The 10785-nt window shown below is 57.6% G+C and overlaps 1 protein-coding gene across 1 annotated transcript in view; it reads right to left on the reverse strand.

The window, feature by feature from the left end:
- Positions 1 to 534: 534 nt before the first annotated feature.
- The window catches only part of Nphp4 (nephrocystin 4), an 85887-nt gene continuing 75636 nt past the window's right edge, over positions 535 to 10785 (reverse strand). The window contains exons 20-30 of the mRNA XM_028757866.1: positions 8939 to 9144; positions 7993 to 8219; positions 7369 to 7555; positions 6690 to 6773; positions 4399 to 4555; positions 3955 to 4040; positions 3388 to 3473; positions 2379 to 2550; positions 1906 to 2085; positions 1491 to 1634; positions 535 to 981 (exon numbers count right to left, since the gene is read on the reverse strand). Of these exons, the coding sequence (XP_028613699.1) occupies positions 841 to 981; positions 1491 to 1634; positions 1906 to 2085; positions 2379 to 2550; positions 3388 to 3473; positions 3955 to 4040; positions 4399 to 4555; positions 6690 to 6773; positions 7369 to 7555; positions 7993 to 8219; positions 8939 to 9144 (1670 nt within the window). The 3' untranslated portion in view covers positions 535 to 840. The remainder of the gene's footprint in view (positions 982 to 1490; positions 1635 to 1905; positions 2086 to 2378; positions 2551 to 3387; positions 3474 to 3954; positions 4041 to 4398; positions 4556 to 6689; positions 6774 to 7368; positions 7556 to 7992; positions 8220 to 8938; positions 9145 to 10785) is intronic.

Genomic DNA, 10785 nt, shown 5'->3' on the forward strand with positions numbered 1-10785 from the left:
TTAGGCCTGTGGTCAGACTGGAAACTGCAGCTTCAGCCTCATCGTGGGCAGCCAGGGTCTGCACTGAGCTGGCCGGGCTTCAGGGAGATGGCATGGGGGCTTCTCGGGACGCTAGGAGCCCTCTTTGGTGGAGACAACTTACAAGCATCTGAAGAGTAGACAGTGCGGCCTGTTCCCTGTGAAGGTGAAACACGCATCCAGTGGGCCTAAGGAACGGGGTGGGGGCAGGGAGCGGGCCTTGGCAGACAGTGGCACAGGACTGTGGCAGGGGGCACACACTGCTTATCACTACCCACTTGATGCTGCCTCCTTCTCCTAGCTGGAGGGCAGCAGGTACCCCGCCCCCCTCAGGCAGGACTGGGAGCTGCAGGCCCCATACCCCATCACTCCAGCAGACGGAACCCCAGAAAAACATCAGAAGAGACGACAGCAGAAGTTGAGGTGTTTCATTCAATAACTTAAAAAAAATAAACAGATACAAAAGAATTCCAGTATAAAATACATAGCAAATTAAAATATATTATGCTCATTAAAAAAATCTAGTGAGAAAAACATAATTTTGTCATTGGAAATGATTTATAAAATACAGTTTGTTCTAGACGGTGACGGTCTGAGAGTCGCGGGGTGTCACACAGCCTTGTGTGTGTCACAGGCAGAGTGGGCCACGGCTGTGACCCACCTGGAGGTCACATCCACTCAGGGTTACTCTCAGCTTAGCTGAGGTGTTTTACACCATGGCCGGGAACACCTCTGTCTCTCTCCACTCAGCCAGTCCTGGAGTCACAGTGACGTCTGCAGGGAGGGGCTCTCTGGAGTGCGCACTGGCCTCACGCTGTCCCCTCACTGATAGAGGACCTTCACACAGAATGTCTCTTCATTCTTGTCCTCTTGGTCATTGATGTAGATCAGGATTTCCTCCTGCCCGGGGCTGCCGCTCGGCACGAAACGCAGGCCGATGGTGTAGGTCTCTCCTCCCGCCACCTGAAAGAGCATGGGAGTTTTAGCATCTCCTCGGCTTCCTTCTGCTCTTCTAGAACTGAGGCAGGCAGGTCACGTGGGCAAGACACTCCACCTAGGGCACATCCGGGTTGCGAAGACCCAGCCCCCGAGATTGATGGAGGCCCTGAGGACCAGGCAGCCCCTTGCAGGCCCAAGGCTGCTGCTGCTTGGTGCTTACTCAGGGCTGTGTGGAGAGCCAGTGGTGCCCCTTTCCCAGGTACACTCTGCAAGGAATATGGAGTCCCTCGACCCACTAACGGATGGCCCTGCGCTCCAGCCACCCACTCGCACCCTCCCGGTTCAGTCATGTATCCTCAGAGGAAATCCATCTGCCTGTGGTGACACTGGAGGGCAGGAGGGCCAGGAGGGGTTCCCTGCGACCTGAAGCACTTCCCAGGGGGCCTAAGTGACCCCAACTTTCCAGAGCCTGTCAGCGGGGAGCCTGAGTGTAGCACTATCTCCTGTCACACCCCAACCCACAGGGGCAGCACCTGGAAGGAGTCCTCCTTGAAGTGCAGCAGGTCGGGGCGGTCGCTGTGCAGACGGTAGGTCCTCCGAGAAGGGTAGGGGTTGGTGTAGGTGATTCTCTTGTTGGCGCCCTTCCTGTCCCCTGCTGCCATGGTAATCTCAAAGGCCTAGGGGGAGGGGTGGAACAGAGACACAGTGGCTACTGGCTGACCTGAGTAGTTCCCTAGTACAGATGTTCTACCTGGCCCGGGAGCCTGGGATATCCACTAAGATAAGACAGACCAGCCTTCCAGAGCCATCCCAGAGGCCCACTCAGCCTCACCCACGGCCCTGGATCGGGGTAGCTAGGTCCCGAGGCCAGGTGTTGCCGTCACCCACAAGACACAACAGAGGTCCTGTGATGTCTGTGCCCCCAACCTGACCCCAACGCCTACGGACCTTGGAAATGAGCGGCTGGCGGCAGGAGAGGCACACGAGCCACGAGGCGACCAGCTGGTGGTAGTCCACGTCCACCAGGTTGAGATGGACAAAGCGGCTGCCAGCCCTCCTTGGCCTCACACCCACGTGCAGGTCCTGTACCCCGTGAGGTGGCAACACAAAGACTCCAGCAGGGTCTGTCTTCAGGGACAAGGGAGAGGTCAGGGCACAGCCCCCCTGAGGTGATGCAGTTCCCGACAGTCACCTTTTATGAATCCCAAAAGCCTTTAGGGTATGAACTGGTCCCTCATCCTCCACACCACACCCAGCGAGGGGCAGTTTTCATTACAGGTAGCTCAGTGGGGAGAAGCTGTGGACACCACCACCAGCCACTGCGGTGCTGCGGCCCACCCTTCCGTGCCTCTACACGCCAGGCAAGGATAGACTCAGAGCAGCAAAGAGACCCCCAACCCCACTTCCAAGAAGGGCCATACCTTCAGCTCTTGAGGATGGGAGGTGAAAGCTCTCACTTTCCTAACAGTCTGTGTCCCCCGCAGGACGAGGGACAGACGGGTCAGCTGTCCTGCGACACAGGAAACATCCACACGCTGCAGGGAATGGAGGCAGACCTGCCATGTCTGCACAGGCACCGCCAGCCAGCGATCCCTGCAGGTGACAGGGACCATCCACACATCTTTAGCAGAAAGAGACTCACTAGGGATGCCTCCAGGAGGGCTGGGAGCCAAGCAGCCACAGGCAGAATTGCAGAGAGCAGCAGTGGGGGAACCCTGTGTACAGGGCTGGGGCTAGCCACCCTGTGCTAACCTGGACCCTCTCGAGCTGGGGCTGTGGTAGGGCCCACAGGCCTGAGCCCAAAGTCTGACATCAAATGTCAACCATGAGATTCCATGGCAAAATCATGAGATTCCATGGCAAAGTCATAAAATGGGACTGGGTGTTCACAGGCTGCTACGAGGAACCACTGAGAAATGTTTATGTGGTGCGTGCGGCACGCAGCCCCTCGCCCCTGAATACAGCTGACTCCCACAGCCCCCACCGTCAGAAGCCCCGCAGGAGGCATCCTAGGCTTCCCAGTTTTAAAGAACTCCCAGTGGGCTCCAACTGGAACTGTTTAGCTGAGTGAGGTCAAGTCGTGGCTGGACCGGCTTCTGGCCACAGACAGTGGGGCTGAGGCTCTCAGCTGCTCTGGGGGGGGGGGGGTCAGTGCAAATCGTCTGAGGGACGCTGGGCTGGCTCAGAAGGCTGCACTGTCCCTTCCCTTGGAGGGTATTCTTCATGGCTATCTCTTTGGGCTACTATGCTATTCTGCGATAGAACATGCTATCAGCAAGCCCACCCCCAACCCCAACCCGAGTTGGCCTCAGAGCCAAGCCTGAGTCAGCACTTTCCTCATAGAGCACCAGGACACTGGGGAGCGTCTTGACACCCAGATCAGACTGCCCGTTTTCCCGCCACTTCCCCGGTCCCCTGGTTTGTGCTTACGCATAGATGACAACAAAGAAGTCTTTGATCTCTGGGCTTGGACCGCTGGCCACCTTAAGGAACACATCCCTTGGCTCACCAGGGCCCTGCAGAGCACAGCAGGAGGCGCCCTTTGGTTCCTACCCGCCAGGAGTCCTCTGCTGGGTGACTCAAGGCAGGTGTGCCCTGCCCCCTCCCCCGCACGGTTTTCCTCACTGCACGGGAAGATCACAGCTTCTTGATCTTGTATCGATTTCAATAATTACATTCCACAGGCTCCGTCTAACTTCCCGAGCAGTCATAATACAATCGGTGCCCTCAGCCTCCGCACAACGGCAATTAGTGAGCGCCTCAAATTACCAGGCTCAGTTCACTTCTCAGAACGCAGACTGAGAGAATCAGGGAACGACTCTGCCAGCAGCAGACTCGGAAGCCCCTCCATGAGGCCCCTCAGGAGGTGAGAACAGCCCTCCCGCCCTTTGCACTGAACCCCAGCTTGAGCCCCAGGGGAGGATGCAGGCATGCAGGGACGATGGGAGGGGCTCCCCCAAGGATCTGCTCAAGGTGGGGCTAACGTGTGTGACATACCACGTTCTGGGCCTCACAGATGACATTTGGGTCACTGCATCGAACGTGGACTGGAGGGTCCTCGCCAGGCATCCCCACGGGAGCTCCTGGAAATGGAGAAAGGTGCCACTTACCCCAGAGTGGGCGCGCACAAAATGAGTGACCGGGGACGCAGATGCTGCCACCACCCTGACCCAGCATATTCCTCGGCCTCTCCTCAGGCAGTCAATCAGAGGGCATGGCCAAGCGCAAGCAAAGAATCAATACCACCAGCCCCGCACACCCTCATGCCTGATGAGGAGAGGTCTGCACCTTATCACTGCAGAGAGAGCCGCAAGCTTCTCCTTCAAACCATAAATGCAGGTCAGAACTTTGAAGGTGCCACTTGCCACCATGGAGAGATAGATGCCTCCTCCTGTTAACCGAACCTGCCCGATGGCAGCCATGGGGCTGTGTGGGACTTGCCTGGAAGCGTGTGCCAGGGAGGCAGGCGGATGGCCTTCTTCAGGAAGGTGAGTTCTGGGTGGTAGAAGCGGAAAACCTGGTCTACCACGTGGGGCTGGGGCTCCACGGTCAGGCAGAGCACAGCAATGAGCTGGCCAGTCTCCACTCGGAAAAGGACCTGTGGACATGGATACACGGTGGCCTCGTGGGTCCCTCTGGACAGCACGAGGATCTCACCGTCACCCCACAAAGTGAGATGAGAAACACAGAAGTTGTCAGAGATGCCTCTGTAAGCGCACAGCTGAGGGAATCGGCAGGCTGGACCCGGGATAGTGCCCAGCTTGGGGTGCCCTCCAGACATGCCAGGCCCTAAGCTTATGCCAGGCACACTCCTGAAAGGCCAGAGGACCAGCTCACTACACAGTGCCAAGAACTACTCCAGTCTCATTTCCACGGGTTGGGATGTGCGTGTGGGAACACTGCAGAGGTCAACAGTACTGTGCTTAGGGACGGAGTACTTTGGGCCCTTTGGCCCCCATGGAAGAGGCGGCACTGTCTAAACCAAAGAGGGCCAGGAACTTCCCTCTGTCAAAGTAGTAGTTACAAAACCACTCAGCTATACAGAACTGACAGCCAAGTACTATAATGGGGGTGGGTGGGTGGGGCTTTCGTCATGACAGACACACATGGTCCAAACGTGCACAGAGACACAGGCATACGACACGCGCTTGACACACTGAGAAGAACCTGAGGGGGACGGCGGGCGGGAAGCGAGATCATTCTGATAATAATTCTGATTATTTTAGTTTGAATCTGAATTCCTGTAGACGTTCCTCAGTTTCAACGCTAACCTAAAGCTGGCTAGAGACACTGGGTCCTGCCTTCCCGGTACTGCGACACAGGGTCAAATGAAGGGCTTCCCTTGCCCAGTTTGAGCAGACCAGGAAGAGCTGCGGCTACAAGCTTGCGAACTGCAGAGGCAGCCGACCAGCCAGCTACTTGCAGCTGAAGAGGCAGAGGCGAGAGTCCAGCAGGACAAGCGGCTCAAGCAGTGGCACGACCGGCCGCCTCCAAGTAGCAACGAGGGGCCGCTGAGTAGTTCCGAGTGGTCACACGGCAGGGACAAGGAGGGATGGTGGATGCAGAACCAGGGATGAGATCCGAGGCCAAGGAAGGCTAAACCAAGCCAGAGACAAACTGCAGTTCCTGGCTACTGGGAGAGTTCCAGAAACTACCAAGTCTCTGGGGGCCAAGGTCTTGGATATCCCAGGCCCAGGACTGTAATAATGGCTGCTGTCAGGTAAGGAACCCTGACATCCTTGGCTTACATGGAACTAACACTTGAGCTAAGTGTCCAGCTACCAGAGACCTGGTGAGAGCTGTAGGCGCAGGGGGTATTGCTGTCTGCTGCTGCTGCTGCTGCTGCTGATCCCCACAACAAACAGCAAAGGGTGGACCACAGGAATGAGGAGCTGGAGTATCCTGGCCTGAGCCGAAGGACCCCAGTCAGGTGACCAGCGACAGTACTAGCTCAGACACTTTCTTCAGCACAAAACGACACATGTGTTCCCTTCCACACGGGTGAAGCCAAGGCTCTACTTGCAAATCAGACACAAGTTCTCACAGCCTGGCGGGCACAGCTCGAGGGTTGCACCACAGTGAGACTCGGGAACATGGCAGCCTTCAGGCCACACTGCACTGGGCAAGGTCTCTGGGAGGGAGGAGAGGTAGAGGCCAAAGTTCCACGAAAGACATTTACTACGAGAGAGGTGGCAAAATCTCAGATCTTCCAAAGTACATCCTCTCAGCAGGCTATTGAAAGAACGTAGCTGAAGGCTTGTTTCTAGGAAGAGCCCCTCATCCTTCCTTCCTTCCTTCCTTCCTTCCTATGTCTGTCCATCCATCCATCCATCCACCCATCTATCCATGTATCACACGTGCACACAGACACACGCACACCCCTTTAGAACGCTGCCCAGTGGCCATGTGCTCTGACAGCTCTGTTTAAGGGACGGTAACCAGCAGGCACTGGGACCTCTCGCTTCCTGTGCACAGAGCCAAGGCTACACAGAAGACGCCAGGGCAATCCATCCATGCTGGACCCTGTCATGGGCTGAGCCACTGTCTGGGCACGGCTGAGGCTTCCTGGTCCCTGCCACATCTTATTCCAGTTTAGATCCCACCCGGGAGGGGAGAGAGGATGTGGGGTCAGGACCAAAGGTCTATCGGCAAACACCATATGCTTAGCTTGGAGCACTCAGAGGCCTGACTCGTGCCAAGACTGAGACTGCAGGACATCTTGAGCCCCCTACCTTGGCGTGTTTAGTAGGCATGGCGCTGCACTTCCAAAGGGGTCCAGACTCGCCGTCCTTCTCTGAGAGCATCTCAGCAGGGGCCTGTGAGACATGGAGCAGCACAGGGCTGGTCAAGGCGAATCGGGTGACAATCAGGACTTGGGGCAGCCGGGGCCACGAGCGCCAGAGCTTCGCCATTGTGCTCTCGCAGGGCTCTTGTGGCTCAATGCTGCCTACAGCCTTGTCCGGCGGCAGACCCAGCCACTGCCCTGTGGCCTGTCCGCGGAGCCAGCTGAACTGTGACCGTGCAGGACCAACTGTTGAAGAGGTCAGAGCTTCAGTGTGTCCCTCCCTCTCACACTCATACACGATTGGCATATCCCTTCCCAGTGCCTCTGCCGCAGCTGTGGAGAAGAGCACGCGCTGCGGGGGAAGGGGCCAACCACAGGGATGGCGGCAGGCACTCGGCCACGCCCTCCCCTGACACCCACAAGGAGAGACAAGGACCCGGGCAGCCCTGGTGAGGAGCACACACTGAGCTGCAAGAGGAGCAGGCAGCAGTCAGGCTAATCCCCCTGGCACAGGGAACAGGGATCTGTAAACACAGACACACACTCTATCCCTTTGGCTCTTCCGCTCTGCCACCTGGACAGCACTGGACAGCGCTCCCCTGCTGTGTCTGCGTCTCGCATCATACCTGTGTCGGGGTGAGGGGGCCCATGGAGAAGCTCTGGAACTTGAACGGGATGTGGGCAGCCTCCCGGGGTCGCAGGTAGAGCTGGGGTGCCAGGCTCCCACGCAGGTGGAACATGTCCTCCTCCAGGGGTGTGTGCAGGCCGGTGGCCTCCTTGAAGTACCTCCACTCCTGGCTGTCGAGGATGATGCTAGGTGACAGGGACAATGTGAGGACCATGCTGTGCAAAGGGGATGCACCCACCATCCAGGGACCCTCAGATGAGGGGGAAGAGGCCAGCCCGGGCAGAGGCCAGCCTGGCCTCCACGCCGGAAGCACATCAGCCCAGAGCATGCACCCCACACACACAGCTGGCTGGGTCACACACACACAGCTGGCTGTGTTTCTCTCTCTCTCTCTCTCTCTCTCTCTCTCTCTCTCTCTCTCACACACACACACACACACACACACACACACACACAGCTGCACACAGCTGTCTGGGTCACACATACAATTAGCTGGGACACACACAGCTGGCCGGTCCCCTCTCTCTCTCTCTCTCTCTCTCTCTCTCTCTCTCTCTCTCTCTCTCTCACACACACACACACACACACACACACACACAGCTGGCAGGGCAGCACTCCTTACCTGAGCTCAGGGCTGTCGATCTCAATGGCCACCGTGTGCTGAGTGTTGTGTGGGTTTTTAAGTGCAAACTCGAAGAACTCGGCCGTGCCCAGCGTGGCGTACAGTGTGTGGTGGGTGGTGAGGGCCTGGCTCAGCACCCCGGCGATGCTCTCTGCCTTGGTGCGTTCCCGGTAGGCATCGATGACCTGCAGGTCCCGTGAGTGCTGTGCACGGACACTGTGTTGGGCCTGTCAAACATGGGGGACCACATCTTATGATGAGCACCGAATCCCAGCTTGCTGGAAGATCCCACACGCTCCTAAGAGACCCCTTTAACCACCAGGGAGGGACACCAGGCACATCGGAGGAGAAGTGTCAATGGTGACATCACATAAGAAAGAACCACAATGCCCAGCAGGTCCCCTGCACACGTGGCGCTGAGAGCCTGTCTGGGACCTGAGTCCACAAGAGGAGGTGTAAGCCCCATGGGCCAGCTCAGCATCCCACTGACCTCGGGCTGGGTCCACATCTGACAACTAGCCTCAGTGCGGCTTAACTGCCTCCCTGCCTCCCTGCCTCCTGCCCCAGCAACGCAGTGGGGTACAACACCGATGTGTTCTCCAGCTTGCACTATAACATGAAGCTAGTCTGCAGCACTTACTGACCCCGAGAGGTTCCCGGGGGGCAGCGGCACCCTGAGTCCCTCGATCCAAGGCTAAGGAGGCTGAGATGGCAGAGGGGACCAGTCAAAAGGCCTTTGGACTTAAATTTGCTTGACGTATTGACACAGAAGCCCGGGCCCCTGAGTGTGGGAGACCTTTTAGTAAAAGCTCTCCTAAGAATTACAACTGCAAAATTTCCTGTTGGCCCACAAGTCCAGGTCTCTTCTCTCCTGCAAACAGGGCATACGTAAGAGGGAGGGGGTGGACTGTAGAGAGGGATGGCGGGGTCTGAGGAAGTCTCTCACCAGCATGCCGATCCTGCGACTGTCAGAGTCCCCTCCAGCCTCCTGCAGGCGCACCAGCCGCATCCTCTCCAGCTTGCGCCTGTGCACAGCGTCTGCATTCTGGCCTGCAGCCTGGGGCCCCTGGCCAGCTCGAGTGTGGGTCAGCAGCATGGCGGCCAGCTCACTGTCCACGTCAGCCAGCTTCTGTGCCTGTACCACGCGCTTTCCTAGGGAAAAGGTCAGAGCGGGAGTCAGGGGTGGATGTGTGGCGTTCCAGCAAAGCCAGTCTGATCCCGAGGTGGAGTGGCTCTGGGTCACTCTGTGATACAGATGCAGACTCGGGGCCTGGCCCTTCACAGCCGCTCCCCATCATAGCCCCGTCACACCTAAGGACCTCTGACCCCGTCTTTAGCTAACTCCAGGAGATGGTTTTCTAAGAGAAGAGTTGGATGCTCGGGTTTATACTTGCAAGATCACATCCTCTCTTGAACTGTGGCCTCAGGAATGCCAGGACTGCTGCAGAGGTCTGCCTTTCAGGTCTATCTGCACTGGCTCCTCAGCCCTGCCTGAGGCGGGAGCACAATCCCCGGGTTCATACGGGAAACAGGGTTCTTAGAGGCGGCCTGGTTCCAGTACTGTTCTCAGCTGCCCTTGGCTGCCTACGCCCCAGCAACCTCCTGTGGCCAAAGGATCAAATCGTGGACTCTGATAAGCAGAAGCTGACCTGGCCACAGACAGCAGACTGCAGGCCCCTTCCCATGAGGACGCTGGGTGATGGCGGTGGTGGAATTGTGCTGGGTGATAAGACCGTGTCACTGGCTGACACAGTAAAAATCCAAGCAGGGTGGTGGAAGAAGGATGCTTCCTTGAGACCTGGGTTTGCCCCAACCTTCCAGGTGACAGTTCCCTCAAAAAAACCAATACTATCGGAGCTTCCCGGGGCCTGGCTCCATCTGTCACCACACGGAGCCGGACTCCCGCTCAGTGCTTAGCTGAGAGCATCTTAAGTGACCGCCTGGACAAGCACTTTGTATGTCAGAGCGCGGGTGTGGGGAAGGAAGGTGAGCGTGGGGCCCAGTCTGAGCAGTCTGCGGCTGTGGCCCAGGAGAAGCAGGTGGGGGGAGGGGCAGCCACACCGCGTGGCAGTTCATTCACCCCAACAGATGCGCCCCCCCCCACAACTCCAAAGCAACCAGAAATGAGGTTCCAGAGGGGTCTGTGGGACCGCACTTCCCGGAATACAAGAAGGACCTGGGACTTCTCAAGGTTGTGCCTAATCTAACATCTTATCCAGAACTCCACCCGGGGAACGCAGGCTCTTTCAGGGACCCCTGTGTTTGGGCTACCCATCGCAGAGGCTGCATGGTCCCTGACTCCAGGGCTCTCCTTCTCTCAGTGGGCTTCACCTGTGACTGTTTTCTGTGCTGAGGGGCTGAGGGAGAACGAAGCACGGTGACCCCAAGTAGGGAACCGAGGACCAACTTCGAACCTCACTCTAACCATCACCACCACCACCACCATCACCACCACCACCATCACCACCATCACCACCACCACCATCACCATCATCACCATCATCACCATCACCACCATCACCATCACCATCACCACCACCACCATCATCACCATCATCACCATCACCACCATCACCACCACCACCATCACCACCATCACCATCACCACCATCACCACCACCACCACCATCACCATCACCACCATCACCACCATCACCACCACCACCACCACCACCATCACCACCATCACCACCACCATCACCACCACCACCACCACCATCACCACCACCATCACCACCACCACCACCACCACCACCATCACCACCACCACCACCACCACCACCACCATCACCA

The sequence above is a fragment of the Grammomys surdaster genome, unplaced genomic scaffold, assembly GCF_004785775.1.
Source record: "Grammomys surdaster isolate TR1022 unplaced genomic scaffold, NIH_TR_1.0 126185, whole genome shotgun sequence".
Lineage (NCBI taxonomy): Eukaryota > Metazoa > Chordata > Mammalia > Rodentia > Muridae > Grammomys > Grammomys surdaster.